This window comes from Scaptodrosophila lebanonensis, unplaced genomic scaffold (genome assembly GCF_003285725.1).
Source record: "Scaptodrosophila lebanonensis strain 11010-0011.00,11010-0021.00 unplaced genomic scaffold, SlebRS2 tig00000072-arrow-pilon, whole genome shotgun sequence".
NCBI lineage: Eukaryota > Metazoa > Arthropoda > Insecta > Diptera > Drosophilidae > Scaptodrosophila > Scaptodrosophila lebanonensis.
This window is the reverse complement of record NW_022060558.1, coordinates 5,052,746-5,076,274: the sequence shown is the minus strand read 5'-3', so window position 1 is coordinate 5,076,274 and position 23,529 is coordinate 5,052,746. Positions and strand designations below refer to the sequence as shown.

Genomic DNA, 23,529 nt, shown 5'->3' with positions numbered 1-23,529 from the left:
GGCGCACGGAGGTGTGGGCTGGGCTTGGGCTTGGACTTGGACTTGGGCTGAAGCTGAGGCTGAGGATTGTAAGCCTAGCGGCTCCTGTCGGCCTGCCTCAAGTCTATTCCATTTAAAGACATATACGTACTTACTACTTACTATATAAATATACTTATAAATAAATACACGGCAAACGGCACTTTGTATTACAAAAAATATAGCAACAAACAAACCAAAACAAAAATTCGGTAATTATAATGAGCAAGACAAGAAGCGAACACTTTAGGCCAATGCTGTTCCACTATTCCACTGTTCCATATTTACTCGTACATACTACTATATACATATTTCTATATAATTTATTCAATGGTTTGCCAATTTCCGTTTCCGTTCCACCAGAACTAAATCTAAAGCCAAAAAAAAAAGAGTTTTTCTACTAACACTTACTATCAACTAATGATTTGTGCCAAATTATGTGTTTTATTTTACACCTTTATGTTGCTAAACAACTAACAACAGCAACTACAAAAAAAAAAAACAGCAAAACAATAACAACAATCTCGTACATATGTAAATGCTCTCTACTAATTACACTTCTTATCACTCACACAAAAAATTAAAAGCAGAAGAAAAAATATAAAAATAAGAACTATAGCCACAACAACAGCAACAAGAACATCAACAACAACAACAACAAACAATAAAACTTATAAATTTAACAAGTCTAAATGTATAAAAAACGAAAAACATTTTGTTTCAGGCCACCAGAAAATGATGCTAACCCTTATGCGGGCTATCAACTTGCTTACGAAGTTAAAAAGCTCATGTATGCGTCCATAATTTCCTAGAATCTTTACTAAGCGAAAAGCAATTCAGTTTTAAACTACATACCTACATACATATAACTAACTATAAAACTACTATCTAGCATATTCGTAATTACTCTAACAACATTTATGCGCATTTTGTTTAACACACTCTCAGCTGTTTTGATTGATTGATTCATTGATTGATTGAAAGCTAATTAATCTCGTATTACATACATACATACTACTCGTACATAATTAAAAATGAAATTTGAATACATTTGTGTACGTGTATGTATATAACTCTGTCTGCGTACGTATGTGTTGTGTGTCTGTGTCTCTCTCTGTTTAACAAACTAATCTGAAAAACACTAACCAACATTTTACGACAACAATGCATTTCACATAACTATACGTACAAACTATTTTTTTAACATCTAACACAGTATTTTTTTAATCATAGAACGCCAGATAGCAAGGTCGCCAACTCCTTTTAGGCTTGCAACAATGAAACCAAGCTTGCGTGGAAGAATTTCCACGGCTGCCACTTGATTAGGTTTCTATAATTAGTAAGAGGGCGATGAAGTTGCAGGGGGTATATTTTATTATTATTTCATTTCTATAGTTAGGGTTATAAAGTATAATTCCTACGTTATTGTCATTAGCGACAAAGGTGGCAGAACGAGGTGTTTCAAGATCCAAGTATTCTGGATCAAATGCTATTCATCGATATAGAGTATTCTGTTCATAATAAGGAATAAAAGATTTCGAAAAAGAAGTATGTATATATTTTCGTAGCAAAGGCTGGTGGCAACGGCCCTCCCCTGCCCCCCTGCCTTAAAATTTTTTATAACAATTGCCAAGTCAGTTTCAATAGGACACATTTGAAAAAATAGATTACAATTTGTATCTAATTTAATACATTTGTTCGCGTATAATATCTTTGTACTGAAGGAGAATGAAAGGAAAGAATATATTTTTCGTTGGCTTGGATCAAGTTTTTGGAGAATAAGTAGCGGCAAATGTTTGAAATATTTAATAATTGGATGCCTTCAACTAGGTATTATTTACAAAATTGGGATCGGGTTTTGATATTCATTAATAAATTGGAGCTTATACGTGGCATCTGTGATTGTTTTTCGTATTGCCCAGAGAGGTTGGCAGCCTTGCAAAATCAATAAGAACCGGCCCAAGAGTATGATATGTCTGTGTACATTTTTACTTTGTCAGTGTGTGCCTTTTACTAACTATTCTTGCTACTATTACTAATTTTACCAAAACTAATTCAATTTGTAAATCAAAGCAATTCATAACTTGTGTGTGTAACTAACTGTATTCGTAAATGTAATTAAATGTAACTACGTTTTTGGTCGCATCTTACTTGCCTTCATTCTCAACATACTATTGTTGCATATAATACTCGTAACTACTACTTACTACATACTTACTAACATATTGTAGTTGCATTTTTAAACATACTATTATACTAAAATTAAGACGAGCAGCTGTTCGTTGAACACAAAACCTAACACATACATAAGTAGTATAAGTATGTACTTATGTATGTCGAATCATAAGTCTACCAATACTCGTAAGACACATGGCCAACAGTCAATAGTCAGCGTACACTGAACAAAACAGCATCGACATCTTTGCGTATTCTCTGTACTCTGTGTGTTTCTCGTTTTCATTTCACTTATGGAGCTTGTGCAGACCGTGCACCTTTGGTTCTCGAGCTCCTTCTTTATTTGCTAATTGCGAACGGCATTCATTATAATAGAGTAAATTTTTGTGTTATTCCGAGGCTGCGGCACGATGTGGGGTCCCTTGTGCATGCCAACAATTTGCCCGCACGCACACACACACACACATATACACGTACTACACACGCACACTCACCTGGGGACTGCCGCATGCCACAAGCCGCACTCGGAGCCGGAGATAAGTTTTTAAGCTGAAGTTTTGAGTAGTTGAACGAATGTGTTTCATTTTATTCGCATTGGTATATTGGTATTTGGTATTATCGTACTATATAGTATATGTATGTATTTTGTTATTAGCACAAGCTCTACTCTTCTTTCTCTCTGCCACTACTCGTAATCTCTATCTTACTTACTACTTACTGTACTCTTTTCAATATCAACGAGTTGCAAGTACTCATGCATTTTTTGAACGAAACGTACTCGTAGAGTTACCAGAGCACTTTGCATTTGGATGTAGCGTTTATTTTGATTGGTTGATAAAATGATATGCCAAAAACCCAAACACCACCACCGCATTGCAAGCCGCACAGACCGCCTAGCTAAAACCGATCTCCCGTCTACTTGCGTATTTAGGCCAACGAGTCGCAGCTCTGGCACGGGCACGCAAAATCAAAATGGCGGCGTTACCTTGCCCGCCGGCATCGCGGACGACCAGTCGAAGGACTTTGATTTCGAGAAGACAGAAATGAAGTACGACTCGACGGGCATGTTCCACTGGAGTCCGGCGAAAAGCTTAGAAGACTGCATATTGGTATGTACACGTGTAATATGGACAAGCTAATAAATACGGATCGTCGCATATACCAGAATATTCGAAGGTTTCTCTTCAGTAGCTTCGGGTTACTCGACAGTTTTCGACCAATACTATACAAAAATATATATATTCAAATATTTAGAAATCCATAGTGAGAGCTATTTATAATATATAAGGAATACTCGTAGTTGGTAATCTAATTAAAGTCTAGTTAGAGTTATCCTAAAGATGGAATTAATACCAATCCTGCCAAATTCTTGAATAAAAGATGTTCTGTTGAATGTGCTCTTTATCGCTTAACAAATACTAGCCATTAAACGAAAAGTCCTATAAATTGCAGAAAATTTAGAAATCCATAGTGAGAGCTATTTATAATATATAAGGACTACTCGTAGTTGGTAATCTTATTAAAGTCTAGTTAGAGTCATCCTAAAGATGGAATTAATACCAATCCTGCCAAATTCTTGAATAAAAGATGTTCTGTTGAATGTGCTCTTTATCGCTTAACAAATACTAGCCATTAAACGAAAAGTCCTATAAATTGCAGCCACTTTTTTATTATTTTACTACGGAAACCAAACAAAATCGTAATTTCTCTATAAACAAAAATAAAAAGTAGCTCACGTTCTTTTTTATATTTTTTATATTCGAATACTCGTAAATATGTATATACAAATATCCTTATTGAACTTTATTAATTATGCAGCATATATACGATGTTCGTTTCACCTTAATTCACTTTCAAGTTCAAATACTCCCGAACTTCTCTCAAAGAAATATACGGAGAACGATACTCGGAAAAGTCCTAAAAAAGTTTCTCGGCAGTTAAGAACACTGGAAAACTAAATTTATTGTTGTTCAAAATCAATTCGACAGTGGTGTTTGACAAGGAAAACCTCGTATCAAAATCATTGACTTCATATGAACAATGGTTTTCTGCCTCTTTCAAATATATTCCTCCTTTACTATTAATCGCGGGCTTTAATCGGTATTTTTGAATTTAGGAGCTTTAATTCAATGTATTGATTTTTGATATAGATATACAAGCTCTTAGAGGCCTGTTGTAACTTAATATAAAGCTATACAAGTATACATATAAAGACAGACTCATTGCTGTCTAATTCGGTTTTAATCACATGGCCATGCAAAATTATTACTTACCACTGATCATGAATTTCAGGATCGCAATCAAGCGGCCATGACGGTGCTAAACGGTCACGTGGTTGTCTGCCTGTTTGCGGATCCGGACTCGCCACTCATCGGGCTACGGAATCTGGTTATGCCGCTGCGGGCATCCAATTTCCACTATCACGAGCTCAAGCACGTGGTAATTGTAGGATCGGTGGATTATATTCGACGCGAATGGAAAATGCTACAGAATCTGCCCAAAATATCGGTGCTCAATGGCTCCCCACTGAGTCGCGCCGATTTGCGTGCCGTCAACGTCAATCTGTGTGATATGTGCTGCATATTGTCGGCCAAAGTTCCTAGTAACGACGATCCCACGCTAGCAGATAAAGAAGCCATTCTGGCCTCGCTAAACATCAAGGCTATGACCTTCGACGACACGATCGGCGTGCTCTCCCAACGCGGTCCGGAGTTTGACAATCTGAGCGCGACCGCTGGAAGTCCGATTGTGCTGCAGCGGCGCGGCTCAGTGTACGGCGCCAATGTGCCCATGATAACAGGTAAACTGCATCGCACTAAGTTGGCCGAGTTTGCGAACGACCAAGAGATTAACGCCCGAGCAGCGTGCTTACGAAGCTGGCCAATGCAAGCTTATTTAAAAGTCCTCTGAATTGTCAAGTCTTCACAAGTGTTCATCTGATGATTCATGACAGGGGTGTGAAGTAACAGACAATAGTTTTCAGTTCTAGTCTAGTAATTGTAGGAACACTGGTGTCCCATGCATGCCACAACATAAAATTTATCTCTGATCTAACAGGATTAGAAGACGTGCCAATTAGGGGCATTGGCCAGCTTCATGCGGCAGCTAATGATATCCCACCTGGCGTTGATTACTAAAAACACTTTGTTTTGTTGTTGGTTGTCGTTTAAAGAACTGGTCAATGATAGTAACGTGCAGTTTCTCGATCAAGACGACGATGATGATCCAGATACAGAACTATATCTCACGCAGCCGTTCGCCTGCGGTACTGCGTTTGCTGTGAGTGTATTAGACTCGCTGATGTCAACGGTAAAATCACGCCCCATACCTCCGTCAAGTTATACTCCACTGCATTGTTCTCTTTCTCCTTTTCCCCCCGTCCCCGCTCCCTATTTTATTCACAGACATACTTCAATCAAAACGCCTTAACGCTAATACGCTCTCTGATAACGGGCGGAGCCACACCGGAGTTGGAGTTGATACTGGCCGAGGGCGCAGGCCTGCGCGGAGGATACAGTACAGTCGAGAGTTTAAGTAATCGCGACAGGTACGTATGCACTTATGTTACTTTTCAAATAGGATCTACATTAAACAGAGATCAACTTTAATATGTACTACCATGAAGACTTAATATTTTTAAACTTAATTGACCCAGCACTCCTTATAAAAAGCTTGTTGTATACCTTGGACAATCGGCTTACACCGAGACATTAACTATGAATTATAGTATAACTAAGTAGTATAAAAAGTAATTTTTTGTGGTGTGGCAGAATCACATAAGTATTTAAGCTTTTGGTCCAAAGATGAGCCTCACACTGAATAGAGCTTCTTTGCAAATCTGTGCAAGAATTCCTGACCGATCAGTCAAAGAATTCGTTGAAAACAATTAAGTTTTGAGTATTTTTAAAGCATACATTTAATACGCTTTTAAAAGCTGTGCAGAAGTTCTAAAGAAACGTGCTTTAAAAAATAGTTGTATTTTAAAAAGCGCCTTTTAGAAAGAAATCAATCGGCTACATTATTTTGAAATAAGTATTTGGTTTGTAATGGAATGTTAAGATGACAGACAAAGTAAATAAATGCCTAATTTAAGATCGTTGGAAGCAGTCTTGTGGTTTGCTGATTGTTCCAATGATAAATATAATACAATAAATACAAATTCCCCCAAGGTGTTGGAGGTGGTCATAGACATTACTCTAGTATTGTTAGATTATTTTTGAGGATTTATTTCTTATCATTAAAAATGATCTTATGGTCTAAGGGAAATTTATGTTAGTACGGACACACAGTCGGCTGATAACATAACATATAGTATAGACGTATACTCCTTCTGCCTGTTACATACTAATATTAATTAGTATATCTTACAGCCATTACAAAATTTTGAAAATACTGCATATAGGTTGAGAAACGCTTCGATTTTTATTAAATAATGAACTCTTGATCTTTGCACTTTGAACTTTAATATTTCTGGCTCGCGCTTTCAGATGTCGTGTGGGCCAAATATCCCTTTATGACGGCCCGCTGGCTCAGTTCGGAGAGTGCGGAAAGTACGGTGATCTGTTTGTCGCTGCACTCAAGTCCTACGGCATGCTGTGCATAGGTCTGTACAGATTTCGTGACACGAGCTCTAGCTGTGATGCGAGTAGCAAACGTTACGTAATAACCAACCCACCCGACGACTTCTCACTACTGCCAACAGATCAGGTAAGCTAAGCAACCACACACCTTAGAGTTATCCATCTAGTATTCTCATTATCCTTTGACTGCGATTTGCAGGTGTTCGTTTTAATGCAATTCGATCCGGGCTTGGAGTACAAGCCGCCCGCGGTTCGTGCACCGGCCGGCGGTCGCGGTACCAGCACACAAGGGTCCGGGGTCGGTGGGGGCGGCTCCAACAAGGATGATAACTCTTGATTGTTACTGTGTAGCGCCTTAACTGATGGTCCTTATTCGTACATTTGAACGATGGAGAAGTTAATTGTGTACAGAGCGGCGCATTTATGGCACAACTATTGGCATAAGATTTGGTTCAAGTTGTGGCGGCATCGTCACAAAAAAGCTGAAAAGACATACAATGTAAACGTAAAATAAAAATGAATTAAATCAAAAATTCTTAACTGGGCCAGCTTAGGCGTAGATTAGTTATAAACGTGCTGCACACAAATGCGTTGCTCTGTACTTTTATATTTGTCGAGACACCCGCATAATGTATTTTGTCCAACCTATCTAACAATCAAGGGACAACTGCCACCGACCAGCACGCCCACAAGCCGAACAACAGCTATCAACGTGCCAGGGGGCCAGGTGAAGTCCGGTGTCTCCACAAATATAAAAGACACAGACTGTCAAAAGAACCAACAACTTCTTTGATATCCATCGTTCAATTGCTAACTGATTGCTTCCCACACCATTCCGTATGCCTTTTTAGAACCTTGAAATTAACATACTATTATTATTATTATAATTATTACTATTATTGCACTATACTTATTTTACTTATTTCTTCCATTATTCTTATCCTCTATTTATCTGTGTACGTAATTTTATTAGTTTTTATTTTGTAATTTGCGTTTCTGTCCAAACTTAGTTCATAGATAGCAATAAAAACTGGTTCAAATCATTTATTTAAAACTTATTATAATTTAAATGCCTTTAGTTTGAAAGCAGCAATCATTAGTTATAAAAGGGTATGTATGCAAATTATCATTTACGTGTACATTCACATTTAAAATGCACTTTGTATTCTGAATTCAATTCTATTTTCATGTCTCATTTATTTACATTTTGAGTTCACTTCATGGCGCTATCATTGCATTACATTGAAATAAATCAAAAGCAAATCCATCTCAATGGTGTGAGGTAAGCAATTGGGAACCATTAGTGAGGTAAGCTACACATTAAACAAGGAAAACCCGAAAATCCAACCAAAACAACAAACTCGACTTCAAACAGAGACAACCTATTCTAGCTATAAAAATAAAAAATGTAATATATATACTTATATATATATATATGTTTTTTGCAATTGATTCTAAATGCTAAAATGCTATTATACTAAAAGTCCTTATGTACTTATGTACTGCTCTAAATGCGAAAACAAAACAAGAATCAGAAAAGAAAGCTATATGTGTATGTAAACTTGCTGCAGACACTTACAACTCAAGTCTACACAAGTCTCTCTTGGAAGCAGCAACAACAAATACGCTACAATTAATATATACGTATTGTAAATATAAAGAAATAGTTACAGAAACAAAAATTGAACAGAAAATTAAATGCTACACCGCCACGTCAATTTCGTTATTGGAAAGGGGAGGATCGGTAGAAACCAAACAAAATCTGTGTCAGCATACACTTTCAAAAACTGCATTTAGAAGTTTCTGAGCATGCGCAAAGCGATTTATATATATACATATTGTAATCATTTAACTTTAAACCAACAAACATAAACACAAATAACTCTTAGCGATACTCTATTAAACATACCTACATACATACATGCAATCAGCTAAATATTGAATACTTACAAGAAGAAAAAAAAAACCAAAACATACTCTTGAAACTTGAAACTCTGGCGTGGGGTTTTTAAAACACTTTAAGCATAACGATTGTTACAAATACTGTTGGAAATACTGAGAACAACAAAGGGAGGAGCACATACTTTACGAACTATCGCTATTTCAACGATGAACAATTAGAAAAAACTCACACTTTTAAGATAATTCCAAACTTTCGACAGGAAGGCAATATCAGCCAAACAAAAGCCAATATTTTAGCTGACGCCTCTAAGAATGGCGATACTGAAAACTTCTTGAAAATATATAAAAACAAGAGAGAACGCTACAGTCGAGCAAGCCCGACAGTGTAATACCCTGTACCCAGGTAAACTTCCGTCACTGAGTTATATGCGCCCAAAGCAGCAGCAAAAAGAGGAAGAAGAAGAGCGAACTTGTTGCTGCAGTTTGTGGGGGTTGTACTGTAGAAAATTTGTTTCGCTAATAACTTTTCTCAGAATTGACCGAATTGGATAAAATTTTAAACAACAGTAGACAATTATATATAAATTATGTGTGCAAAGTTTGGTGGAGGTAGCATTTGAAATGTGGATGCTATTGACGAAATTCTGTAGCGGGGGAAGGGGGGGAAAATTAAAAAAAAAAAAAATAAACTCGTCCTTACTCGGACCTAGGAGAATCTGGATGCCAACTTTGGTTATTCTAGCTTTTATAGTTTCTGAGATCCTCGCGTTCATCCAGACGGACAGACGGACAGACGGACGGACAGACGGACAGACGGACGGACATGTCTAGATCGATTTCTCTCGTCATGCTGATTCAGAATATATATACTTTATGGGGTCGGAGATGCTTCCTTCTGAATGTTACATACTTTGCACAAACCTAATATACCCTTTTTACCCTACGGGTACAGGGTATAAAAAAAAAACATTTTAGACATTCGATAATACTTTCAAAAGTAAAGCCGCCTTTAAATGCAATTATACACATTTTTAATCAACTGCAACATACTTTCTGGGCTTACCTGGGTTGTTTCTAATATCTTGCTATACTATGTTTAATGAAACAAGAGAAAACCAAGCATCTAAGGCCATTAAAGAATATTTGAAAATAAACATTTTGCTTGGTGAAAAATTTTAATTTGCGAAACCTCAAAAACAGGATAGCTCTTTATAACATTTAAACAGCAATTTATAACAATACTTAAAAACGACTTCAACTTTAGCGACCCTGATTTGCAAGATTCTAAAGGCGTGCTCTTCTGAAATAAGAAGTAGAATTTTAAATTTATTAAGAGCTGCTAAGGCAGAGCACTCGAGCCGCGTTCCAGGCCTCTTTGGTACTGAATAATAAGCCATTTCTATAAATAGCCATTTCTTTGAAAAGTCTTCGGAAGCATAATACTTCAAGCTTTCTAACACAGAGTCACATTTAAATGAAGTCACATTCACGATGCATATTATAAGTAGCGGAATCGAATCATTATAAATTATACGAGTATGTATATACATATAGCGATATGAAATTCAGCTGATAAACGTAGTTAGTAACAATTTTTTAGTGCATGTGTGCGCTTTTTACGTGCATGCGTAATTCGATTTACGAGCAGCAGCTGTGGTGTTCTAAACAAATTTTTGTAGATAAACGAAACAAAAGTACGAGAAACGAATCAACGGCTACTTGGTCAAATTCTTATCGACTTTCTTTCCCACTTCCGGTCTAGATTTCGCGCGCTCGCACCAAGAGTTAATGAAGACGCCCTATTTTTGTACATAGAGCATGTTGTAAATAATTACCTTCTTTATACTTAAATGTATGTATATGTACATGTACCCTTAATTATCACTAAAACTACTACTACTCGTGCTTATTTATCGTATACTCGCTCGTATACAACTTACAGTCACTTGGTTTTGTTTGTGAAAATGTTCGAGCATTTCTGTTGTCGCTTACGAATTATTCGGTACACATAAAATGTATTTGTTCAAATGAAAAACACTGCCAAAGCGTATAGAAATCACAAATTGCAAACATTCCAGTATACTACTATACTATATAGGAAGGTGCAGACGATTTTGTTCTCGATTATCTCAGTATCATCAGCATCAGCATCAGCATCAGCTTTCGCCTCAGTGCGCTGATGAAGGTTTTGTTTTACTTTAGTTTTGCATAGCAGCGAAAATTTTCGTCACAAACAATCAAAGTATTGCAAATAATAGTATATCATGGGAAGAAAAACAAAACAAAACAAAACAAAATTAAAGTAAAACGAATTCGAGCTTTTAAAATTAATAAAAACAACAACCTATGAGCCTAATTAAGTGCAAGTACGAATGATGGTTTTTTATGTTTTTAAGTTGTAGAGCAAAGGTTTAGTTTAGGTTTAGCGACAAAACAAAACAGAACGTAAATTAAATACTAACGTAAATATTATAATTAAATTGTGAGTATTATGCGCCTTCAAAGTTATGTATAAACGTATGTATGCATGTATGTACTCGTATCGTGCCCGAATCAACAAGATAGCTCGAGCTTTGTACGTACATATATTATACATATATACATATATATAAAAACACACGATTCGGGGGCGTGAACAGTTCATTTATCGTTAGAGCTATATGAAAATAAAAGACAACAACAACAACAAATAATTAAGTCAGCAACACAAAACGCATTTGCAATCCTAAAAACAAAGAAACAAAAAAGCGTAGCAAAAACCCAAAAGTTAAACATAATTTTTAAATTGATACATATTTAGAGTTATAGGTATTATAAATCAGACTCACATATAAACACTCACATACAAACACTCACAGTTACAGTCACAGTCAAACACACACCAACAGCGAAAGCCCACAAGCAACAACAAAAATGAACTCTCGATGTTGTGAAACTTGATAAAATCATGTTTACGCTAATGCATAATTAAAAAAAAATGAAATAAATATCAATGAAAAAATCTATTCAATAAAAGTGCATATATTAAATACAACTTTACAACTATCCGAATAAAACCTTATTCAAAATAGAACACATGAAATGACACAACATTGCAAAAATCGGCATGGCTGCGCAGTTCTAAAGGACAGACGAATTGATTTCATCCACCTACTAGACTGCCAATATAGCCCCGATAAACACGAACTAATTACCATACTTACTATATTGCGTAATGGAATACTTAAAGCTTACAATTAAGGCAACGTTTTTGTAGAAAAAGAAATGGGAAAATGCATTAAAAAAATTATCATACTCGTAAATGTGAAGCTATGCAGCATTTTACTGTAGTTAGATTTTTTGTATAGAATCAACGTTTGCAGCTAAAAAACAAACCAAAACGATCATTTTACAAGGTTAAGCAACAGCAACAAAGAAATGTTCATTTTTTAATAATAAAGGTAAAGAAAACACTTTGAACAGTGATCAAAAAAATCATTAAACTAAAAACAAATAATTCTAAAATCAAGTAATCTTTGCTATTATTTCGCAGCACTTTTCACAAAATACACATACAAATACACACATGCTATGATTATTATTAGACATGCATTCGATTGAAAATGTATAGACATTATTATTTTTTTTTTACTCGCTATTTATATAAATTATATTTACACGAACAAATAAATAAAGAAAACAAAAAATAAACGTAGACTTAAAAATAAATTTAAAAGGCGATAACATAAAAATTATTTACTTAAATTTAACGCAAACAGACAAAGGAAATTATATAAATTATAATGCAAAAAAGAGTTCAGTCTAAAGCGGCATGAGCTGAAGTTAAATTATATTTGAATAAAAACGAGCATTTTAAAATAAAACAAAAACTTGAGAGCTAAACTAAATATTTTAAACATTTGTCTACACGCAAGATAACAAACAAAAATACAAAACAGGACGAGCAAGCAAAATGATAAATGTATAAACTAAAATGGAATAATAATAAAATTATGTTGTTAATGTTTAAAAAACCTTGTTAAAAAATATTTCAAAATAAAATAAAAATACTGACAATTTAACGATTGACAAAATTCCCAATCTACATACTTATGTACATATACTTGTAGTATGTATGTATGTAGCTTCACTCATTAAAAGTGAAATTTCTTTCAGTTATGACAATAGCCCAAAGCCGCCCAAAAACTGACCCACATATAGATATGGCCTCCCTCAGAAATTCCGTTGACCAATTCAGTTTAGAAATTTGCAGTCGCGCGCCGCATAAATCGCGCCCAATTACCCCAAACGGCCCACCGAGCATGTCACGCGTTTCATAAGCGCTTTCAGCCGCTTTGCATAGCTCATTAGCGTTGTATAACAAGCGCGACGCAATGAGTCTTGGCTTAGCCCTAACCCGGCAACACTCATGATATTGCTGGTGTCATTAAAAAATTAAAGGCACTGCAACAAGTGTCGCCCAAATGCCAGACGTTTCGAAACGAGCCCAGATCCAGACACTTGCCACGTCTGGCCGGCGACACAGCCTGCTCCTGTTTACTGATTGCTGCACCATCGCATTTCATGTTCATGCGCGCCTGGTTTATATTGCTTTTTAAGGTAAAGACCGCGAGCTGTTTGTTATTGTTTTCTTGCTACTGGCCGCAACGCTGCCGGCGACAAGTTCGTTGCCTAAGTCTTTTGTATTGGCTGCCCCACCAAGAACAGCTAGAGCGCAAATCACTTTCGTTTACGTTTCGTTTACAAGTATATTGTGCACTTGCCAAGTGGCATTAAAGAGCCTATTTCATCGCTTGCGTTTCATGTTGTGGTCGCGTGCTAAGCCTGACCGCTAAACAAGTTTTCTACCCGTATTGCTTTGCAAAGCGTAGACGACGCTTTGACGATGACGACGACTGCAAAGAAAAGCCGACCACTTTCTTTGCGGCTTCTTCCAATGTGCGTTGCCTCGCACAGTGGCACGTTTGTTTCTACAAAACGCTATTAAAATTTATCTTGTGCTTGCTAATTATAAATACTTCGCTATAACTATGACTTGGATATCCCATATCCTATATTAGACGAGTGCATTTATAGTATTAGATAGCTTGAATTGTGGTAAGTAAGAACTAAGTATACGAGTATATGATATCTCATAATTCTTCAAATATATAGAACGTGCCCCCAAAATTATCTTGTTATAGGAGCGACTTTAAAAGTAACTAATTTGTGTTTTGTAGGATAGATACGAATCTGTATTTAATATTAAAGATGGGTTTGTGAAGAACCTTATTGGTATCGATTACAATGAAATCTCCTGGTTGATCAGTTTTTTGTTCCAGTAATAAAGCAAGTGGGAATTTCAGGCAATATGCGCGAAATCAAATAAAATGACAGTGGATGGGTGAACTCGATAAAGCTTCATTGTAGATCGAAGAGGAGGAATATGAAATGCTTTCCTGTCACGAGGGATCAAAGTGTTGCAAACTATTTGCTAGGTTACAAACCAAGTAAACGGAGCTTGTAATGTCCGTTTATGCAAGCTTAAATTCCCACTAGTGCTGGCAGGCTTTGCTTCAATTTGTGATCAGGAACGTGCAAGTGAGCCACTGTGCGTTCGATATGTGTGCCTGTTCGCACATAGACTTCAAAACGCTGGCTAACTGGCCAACTGGTTAGCTGTCTGGCTGCTTGGTAGCAAGTGCAATCCATCAGTCAGTTGGCGCAAGCGGCGATTGTTTTTGTCTGCACACATCGGCGCAGCACACTTCAGTTGTCTTCGCGACTTCAAAGAGTGCAGACGTCTGCTCAGCTTTAGCTTCGAAACGATCCGATTCCTGGACGAACGACGGTTCTGTGTGTGTTTGTGCCTTGCAACGTGCATTGAGCGTTAGCCGTTGACAAAAGAAAGCGCCGCTCTGTACGCTGACATGAAGTTAATTGATGTGATTATTCACTTAATTGCTATTTTGATCCTCATCTATTTGCTGTTGGAGTAGAAGTGGCAAAGTCTTTCAAAACTAAACGTAAGAGTCACTCATCTATAACCCGAGCTTTCTAGCAATAACTACGTCAACAGCAGCAACAACAACAACAAGATAGAAATGAAGGTAAGTTAATGGAGTGGCTCGAGTTTGTTGGCTGCTGTAATTAAAAATTTGCGGTAGTTGTGTGTGTCATTAAGAAATGCTGTGAATAATATCATGAAATTGAACGAGATTGAATTTAATTTGCATGCCGATCTGCGATTGCTCGCTTTTCCTTTTACTACCCCAGCCAGTACATTGTGCATCGTACATCGACATTCGAGACTCGACATTCACCTTCAATTTCAATTTCAGCTACAATTGTGGTTTTGGTTACCAACGGACAGACAAACAAACAAACAAACAAACGAACGAACAAACCAGCAAGCAAGCAGACAAACAACGTGTTGCCGCTCATCTTCAATTTCCAGCATTGTCTGCTGGCTGTTGATTGAGTTGTCGATTGTTTTCATTTTTGCTTTGAATATTTGTCAAATCGTAATTGCGGCCAATTGCGCGCACTTTCATTTGCGGCCTCTGCTGATGAAGTGCAAGTGCAGCAGCACATTGAGAGCACCGAGCACTTGATGCGCCAAGTTTTCGCCAAAGCAGACAGCAGGCACCAGACAATGGGTTGGTCGCTTTATGCGCACCAATTACAGTCGCTTACTCTATTGTTGGCACTGCCATTGAATTTACCTCGATGTGCAGCGCAGTGTGGCCGGGAGGTGGTGCCTCAGCTGCGTGGCAGGGACTGGGGACCGGACGGGCCGGGACGTGACGGCAGCAAGTGCCGTTTAAACTTGAAAATAAAACGGTGTATTTTACTCGCATTACGGGATATGCTCGTACATACTCAAAAGTTGCATTTCAAGTTAGCCAAACGCGTGTTTGACTCACAACATACATACATGTAGTATGCATGTAGTATGCTGCTCGTCGAATCGGGGTTAGCATAGCTTTTGTTTGGAGAAGCCACACAGTAGGTGATCCGCACTCTAGTTGTTAAACAAAGCCATATATTAAAAGGAAACAAAGCAATTTTTAATTAAAATCATGCTGCGGACAAACTCAATAGGAGACTGTCTCTGTTTACCGTTTTCAATGAGGTTAGCTCATATATTTAACTACAATTTTCAATAAATTTTCATTTGAATTTTGAATAGAAATCAAAACAATATCTAGCATCCATGTGTCTTTTTCTTCTTTTCTGCGAAGGGAACAACAATTTTTATCTTCACGTACAGCTGTCTCCTATATGATCACTCCATCCATTTATATCAATGGGATATGTAGACAGCGTTAAACAAATCCATCGCTCTCGTACCATTTAAGAAGGTGCAGAGATGGTCGACTGACTGATGCGCTAAACACAATTTTCGATATTGTCCTCCCTAATATCATCGGAACAGAATAAGCTACCAACACACTCTTAAGTCTAAGGGAGTCCTCTTCATTATAGAATGCCATCAGCAAAGGATGACTCCAATAAAAACGGAGAGCCAGATAAGGAGTCTACTCTCCAGACCTAGAGATAAGTTTCCTTTGCCGGGCGCATTCGCAAGTAGAGAAATCACAAACATCGACAATTAAATTGCAGCTCTTTACAAGAAGGAAGTCTGTCATAATGCTGCTTCTATATTCGTCCTTAATTTCGCAACTTATTCAAGATGTTTTGAAATTCACGTAACAAGTTCATTTCTCAAATCTTTTGCCTTTGCATTGTCGCTAGGCCTCCCATTTGGCCAGGCCCACGGAAGCAATCAATGACATAAATTTATTAAATACTTGCACATAACTATTTCGACTTTCTTTAAACAAGCTGCAACACTCAATTGCATACCACAAGGCAAGTTCATTCACCAAGCAACATCAACATCGAGTGACACTCTCTAAGACAGCCCGGCTATTATGAATATGCAAACAAACCGACAAACCGATCTGACAACCGAACAACCAACCAATCCGCCAAATAAGGCAGCAATTTTGTCTCAATTACGTCTGCGATTAAGCAAACGCAGCACGTAATCAATAACCAGGCACATTGGCCATTGCCCATTGGTTAGACGTCCGTTTCACCCGAAAGTAATGCTTGATTGACGGACTGACTGCCTGACTAACGGTAATACATACATTGTCATTGCCAGTGTCGTTATGCCTACATACATACATATATATGTATACATATATGCTAAACATATATATATATATATATATATATATATATATATATATATATATATATATATATATATATATATATATATATATATATATGTACATTTTTCTTCGCCCCTGGCCATCTCTTACATATGTACATGTGCCGGACAAGTGAAATTTTTGATGTTACAATTGGCCAAATTATTGGCTTCCAGTAACCAATATGGTTGTCCATCACTCGCCCGGCCACAGAACCAATCGATCGGGCACGCTTTTCACTTTCATTCTACGACGACATCGCATTCGTCAAGTCACGCACGTTCACATATCGTTTGATTCGTCGAATCGGCCTCAGTGAAATGCACTTACTGGGACAACTCTATAGGCGGAATAACTTTTTGAAGACTTTCTAAGCCGGCTGAAAATATGAATTTCGATAGATCGATATCGTAATATACACCGAATATTCTATACTCCATACCAAGTACATATATAGTGTAAGTTAAACTACCTTTAAAATCCTATATACGATGAGAAGCACCTTCTTCTGTTATTCAATAATATATTAAATATATTAAAGTAAAATCTCTTTTTCGATGGATTGTTCTGGTTGTCATATAATATTCAATAACATAGAGCTTTTAATTCAATCTTAAGATGCCACATCATTTTTGTGGGGCCTAGCGTAACTCAACGAACTAAAAGAAATCCCACAATACATTGTGAGATCGTTCGTGATTATACTTGTATGACTCGGTTCGAATCACGGCGCCAATATCACCGCATAATGCATGCTTTAAAAACTACTTGCAGTTGTAAAGATTCTGTATGATTTCATATCAAGAAAAAGAGTCAAACTTTTCTGTTATGGCCAAATCTGCAGACCGATTCCACAGTATAATATTAGAAACATAAAACAATCTACATTTTTAATTTTTATGTCAAATTTGGTATTTTTAATTTTTTTTTAAGCCTCACCAGTGTGACATACATTAATTTATAATACAGAAATTTAAAAGAAATTTTATTGTCCTACTACGAACTAATAAACAAACCATATTTATCCCTTTATATACAGACTGGTACAAGATAAAACGCTTTTAATCGTGACGAACTATAAAAAAGTCGATATTAGAATATAGTATATCTTTATATGTACTGTCAGCAATGTTCCATTTTCCTTATAAACTTAATGAATATCATGAACATCAAACTGAAAATGGTTTCTTTACTTATAAGGGACCGGTATGTTTGTTCGCTGACAAACGAACTGCCATCAGTTGGTTTGTCGTGTTAGGTAAATGTCTCATAACAAGCTTGGGCTAAGAGTCTTAGAATAATGTTTCAGAAATAAAACAGCATTGGTATGAAAATGCCATTTGCCGTGTCAATTACATCAACTTGTAGATATTGGTTTTTCAGGAAGTTACTCTGTAAAACCAAATTTATGCTCTTAGTCAAATGCTTAGAATAAGGAAAGGGTAAAATGTAGAAGAAAGAGCTTTGCGTTAATAGTGTTAAGATGGAAGGATTGAAGGTCCACGAGGTATCTTTATTTATTGTTTAAATGGCAGAAGCTTTGATGTAGTTATTCAATTCAATGCAATGCCCTTGCGTTCGTTGCAGCGTTTGCATGCGTTTCGCTAAGGCATTTACTACTGTAACTTTAAGTATGTGTACATATAGTACATATATCGGGATGTGCCATGTGCATTTATGTATTTCTGTAGCTTCAACATAAACCAATGTATAACACTTTGTTTGGATGTTTGTTTTCGAACCGCACTTAAGTAGCTTTGCCATCGGTCATTTGGTAAGCCGTGACGACGTGACGGCACATGGCGTGGATTCACGGCAGGCAACGTGATAAAATTTTAGAAACCGCCAATTTTTACAAATTAAGTTCATTACTGTGGTAGCCGCGACTGGCTCGTTGAGCGATTACACGCTCAGCGCGTTGTCCAATTGTCGGATTATCGTTAGCAGAGCTTAGAAAGTTTTGTGTTCGAAGTGTGCATTAAGTAATTAAAATTTTGATGAGTTTTCATTTTAATTAATAGTTCCCAGTCACTCATGTCTATGCCCTTTTTGTTTCTACAGCCTTTCGTCATTCTCACCCTGCTGTTGGCTCTGGCCAGCTGTGAGCCACCAATTTCCAAACGGCCACTTATCTTCAGCAATTGGCCACCAAAGAGTGCCAAGCAATTGTCCCAGCCCGGGAAGCAGCGCACACTAGTTGTTCAAATTCGCAGCGATCAGCCCGTGCCGCTGATCCTTAAGGGTCGGCCAGGTTCACAAACACATGCGCACCAGCACCAGCATCAACATCAGCTTCAGCAGCATCATCAGCTTCAGCATTCACATCAGCTCCAGCATCAACTAAATCATGGTCTTCACACTCAAGTGTTGTCGCATCCTCACTCTCACGCTCATCTGCACGCTCACACGCACATGCTTCACGCGCCGCCTCTACAGCATCATCATTTGCGTGGACCACGCCCACTGAAACTCAGCGCCCCCGTGTATCTGAAACCGTCCAGTAATGTGCCGATGCAACAGCCCAGCTCTGTGCGTAAGCCTCTGAAGATTAAGCTCAGCAGTTCGAAACCCAAGTCGAAGCCAACCTTTGGCTACGAGAAGCCCTTCAAGTATGAGAAACCTTCGGCAGTGGCCTACAGCGAACTTCAAAATCTACCGGTAAGTTCTCAACTAAGGTGAAAATTTGGCCTTGGAGTTGTGCAGTCTACTTCTATTTGGTCAACTTGGTGTCTCGCAAGAAGAAAATATTCAAAAGTAGCCATTAACAGACTGCCATCTTAAACAACACTATTTTATACTATCAGGCCTATTTGGTCATAAATGCTCAATCCGAATTAGATTTACACTATTTGCATTCCGAAACAAAATAGTTCGAAAAGTTTTATTCTGGAAAGTCAAACAAATGCTTTCAGACACGTATTTTTCCCCCGTTCTGGTTAACGAGACAGTTCACAAATACTGTAAGCGAATGATTTAAATTATTTAAATTATTTATTTAAATTTATATTCCAATATCTAAAAATAACATAGTTATTGTCGAAGGTCATACCGAAACTCAGCCACGGGATTTAATTGCGCAGGAATTACATTTTCTGTTTAGTATACATATTGTATTTAAATATATATGTCAGATATATATCAGTTACATTTTTAAAGGAGTAGAAAATACAAACTTTCTTAAAACTGTATAAGCCTACTTGAAATGAAGTGAATTCGAAGCCTGATTTAAAACTTGTTATTAGGAGAGCCGATCTCTTTGCAGAATAGTATTTGGTTACATTTAATAAAAAACAGTACAAACAAAGGGTTCTTTTCGAATTCGGCCCTATTGTTAGTTTGGCAATTAAATTTTGGTTATCTTAAAAAATATATATTAAATATGTATTAAGTATGTAAAGCAAGATTATTTAGTTAAAATTATTCAAACCCCCAGTATATAAGTATAAAAAGATACAGAGCTTCCGGTGGTATGAAATAGAACGAATTAATTATGAAATACAGTTATTTTATACAAATAATAATAATGATCGATGAGTCGACAGATTTAAATTAAATGGAGCCCAATAGAACAGCGATTTAGTAGACAAAGTAGCACAACTCTAGCAGAGGTCTGCTTACAAAATGAAATCAACTTTAATCAACAACAATCAAAAAACACCTTTTAAATACTACTTAGTTCAATTAGCCACAATTTTAGAAAACCCTCTTCTAAAATAAGCGTTCTCGTGCGCTGGAAATGGGGTAAATATATGTTTATGTTAGGAAATATTTTCTGCAATGCAAATTTGTTCGTTCTTAAAAGGAAACTATTCCCTATAATAGAGGATTTTAATTAAATGCGTCTTACAAGTAGATACAGATACAATTAGGTTGTTGTATTTAAAGTTGATTTCGCTCTGTGGACAGACCTTTGTAAGCATTTACACATACATACATACAATCATACATGAAACATATCCTCAACAGTTGGAAACGAACCCCAACTTCATATCCGAGCACTTTGCACCCATTTACACGGTTCCTGCACCGAATCTGGCACTGCACGACAATCAGCTGCACGAAAACAGCGGCACCGCCTACCTGCCCCCAACCCAACAACAAGAACACTCTTCCCCAACGAGCACACTCCGACCACAAACCTATTTGCCACCCACACCACAATCCTCAACTTTGGGCAGCCAGTACAGCGTACACGAGGACGAGACCAATGACCAAACCATACGCGATCCCATTTCGGGCTCGCAGAAATTCTTTGCCCCAGATCCCGATCCCTCGCTGCCCACATCGAAGATCCGCCCGGCCACTGAGTCCTTCAACACGCCAAGCAACAATAAGCCATTGCCCGCAGATGTGCAGAGCAACCACCTGCCGGCGCCAGCCCAGCCCCTGGTCCAAATAGTGGGAGCCCAGGCAGCTGCCCAGACGGCTCCAGAAATCTATCCCATTCAGTTCGCTCAGCAAGCGCATCTACAGCCTTTCATTGCGGCTGTGCCCGCAGCACCGATACCCATCTACAATCCCACGTATCTCGTCACCCAATCCAATCAGCTGTACACGCAGCACAAGCAACACCTGTTCAAGCCCAGCACGGAGCACATCATTGAGACGGGGTATGTGAACGCGGATTTGACACAAGAGGTGGCCAGCAACGGACAGATCTTGCAGGCTGCCAAAGATCCCCATCACAACATTCATCCCGTGCTGGACACTGCACCTCAGTTTGCCGCGCTCATTGCGGCTCCCGCGCTAGGCGAAGAGGCAGTATATGAGACGGCGCCGTTCCACCTTCCTAATGTGGCGTCAGCCGTGAGCGCGACGCCACCGGAAAGCGGCTTCGTTGTTTCCAACTACTATGCCAACCCACACGAGTCTTCGCAACTGTTCCAGGCCTATGCCGAGGAGGAGGCTCGTCACCAGCAACTTGAAACACAGCATGCCGCTTTAGAGTTGCAGAAGCAGCAACAACTGCACTTGGAAGAACTGAAAGCTCAAGTGCAGATTCAGGAGCAACAACACCAGCAGCAGCAGCAGCAGCTCCGCCTGGAGGAGCTGGAGGCGCTCAAAGCGCAGGCCCAAGAGCAACACTTCTTGCGCCAGCAACAGCATCAACAGCAGCAACAATTGCAACTGTTGCAGTTGCAGCAGCAACAGGAACGGCAACAGCAACAGCAACAGCAGCCGCAGCCACAACCGCATCAGCTTGTGGCCGAGGATCCTGCAGCAGCCGCGTTTGAGGAGCACCAACGTTTAGTGCAGCAACAATTGGGAAGCAATACGCCATTGCGAATCTTCGTCCCGGACGAAGATCCGTCTACTGAAACGGTAAGAGGAAACTACGAAAAAACTTACCTCTAACCCACCCTCTAAACTTGTTCGAATAATTTACACATTACAGCGACTCCAGAAACGCTCTGACAATTTTAAGAAGGGCACTGTGGAGGATGCTTTAGTAAGCGCAAGTAGCAAGACACCGGACCAAAAGGATTCTTTCGAAGTTACGTCGTCCGTGGAAGTTTCCGGGGATCACTCTGAAAAGGCCAGTAAATAGTTACTTGTGGTTAAGTCGTAGTCTTAAGCTCTGTGCATTATTTAATTTCACGAAACATTTGTACTCATAGAGCGGACAGTCTGTAGTTTAATAAAAAAATATTTATTTTGATTTGTAAATGTTGAGATTTTGTATGAAATATACGGGTAAGTCTTAAAAATTGCTGGATCTAAAAAATATCCTAAATGTGCTAAGTGTATCCAAGACCATCTATTGCATTTTTTCGACTGATACTTTCTGTAGGAATAAAATAACAAATAAGCTGCAAAACGTTATTTATAATTGCTTTGCTGCGTCACTGAATGGTAGTGCTTTTTATACTCTTCACATAAAATGTACAAGAGTATATTAGGTTTTCGGGAGCTGAAAATTTAACCGGCAGAAGGGGCGTGGCAGACCCCACAAAGTATATACATATATTCTTGATCAGCATGACCCTGTCTGTCCGTCTGTCCGTATGAACACCTGGATATCAGAGACTATAAGAGGTAGAGACACCAAACTTTGCAAAAAGATTCCTTATGTATGTACGCTGAGCAAGTTTGTTTTATTTTTTTGATTTTCACCCCCACGCATTTGCCAAAGCCGCAACTCCCATTCTTGTTCCATTCTATGGCTCTAGACGTAGATGCCCTTTCGAAAAGATCTTGCAAACGTTATTCGCGTTCATCGGCATATTCAGCTGCATTTTTATACCCTGTACCCGTAGGGTAAAAAGGGTTTATTAGGTTTGTGCAAAGTATGTAACATGCAGAAGGAAGCATCTCCGACCCCATAAAGTATATATATTCTGAATCACCATGGCGAGAGAAATGTCCGTCCGTCTGGATGAACGCAAGGATCTCAGAAACTATAAAAGCTAGAATAACCAAAGTTGGCATCCAGATTTTCCGAGGTCCGAGAAAGGACGAGTTTATTTTATTTTTTTAATTTGCTGCTATGGCGCATATAACTCAGTGGCGGAAGTTTACTTGGGTACAGGGTATTACACTGTCGGGCTTGCTCGGCTGTAGCGTTATAAATAATATGCAGCATTTTTGAACGCAGTTAATAAACTCGAAGCATACCTAAGAAGTAACACAATGTAACGCACACATTATAC

The 23,529-nt window shown here is 38.1% G+C and overlaps 2 protein-coding genes across 13 annotated transcripts in view; both read left to right on the top strand.

Moving 5' to 3' along the window:
* Positions 1 to 7,804, top strand: part of LOC115625550 (calcium-activated potassium channel slowpoke) — a 58,472-nt gene extending 50,668 nt beyond the window's left edge. For 5 of the 12 annotated variants that reach the window (XM_030520641.1, XM_030520637.1, XM_030520634.1 and 2 more), the window contains 6 exons: positions 3,125 to 3,302; positions 4,486 to 4,993; positions 5,366 to 5,502; positions 5,598 to 5,740; positions 6,681 to 6,900; positions 6,973 to 7,801. In XM_030520641.1, coding sequence (XP_030376501.1) covers positions 3,125 to 3,302; positions 4,486 to 4,993; positions 5,366 to 5,502; positions 5,598 to 5,740; positions 6,681 to 6,900; positions 6,973 to 7,110 — 1,324 coding nt within the window. In that variant the 3' untranslated portion in view covers positions 7,111 to 7,801. Of the gene's footprint in view, positions 1 to 742; positions 809 to 3,124; positions 3,303 to 4,485; positions 4,994 to 5,365; positions 5,503 to 5,597; positions 5,741 to 6,680; positions 6,901 to 6,972 lie in introns of all 12 variants that reach the window. The other 7 variants (XM_030520638.1, XM_030520639.1, XM_030520632.1 and 4 more) reach the window with 3 other exon arrangements.
* Positions 7,805 to 14,758: 6,954 nt separating this feature from the next.
* On the top strand, positions 14,759 to 22,427 carry LOC115625459 (bromodomain-containing protein DDB_G0280777). The gene is made up of 4 exons (XM_030520506.1): positions 14,759 to 14,764; positions 18,941 to 19,537; positions 20,846 to 22,201; positions 22,275 to 22,427. The coding sequence occupies exons 1-4, from the start codon at positions 14,759 to 14,761 to the stop codon at positions 22,425 to 22,427; spliced, it is 2,112 nt and encodes a 703-aa protein (XP_030376366.1).
* The last annotated feature ends 1,102 nt before the right edge of the window (positions 22,428 to 23,529 follow it).

What these genes read in the sequence shown, in the direction of transcription:
- LOC115625459 (XM_030520506.1), top strand. An exon ending in GCGAACTTCAAAATCTACCG is followed by an intron (nt 19,538 to 20,845) that starts GTAAGTTCTCAA and finishes TATCCTCAACAG; the next exon opens with TTGGAAACGAACCCCAACTT. An exon ending in AAGATCCGTCTACTGAAACG is followed by an intron (nt 22,202 to 22,274) that starts GTAAGAGGAAAC and finishes TACACATTACAG; the next exon opens with CGACTCCAGAAACGCTCTGA.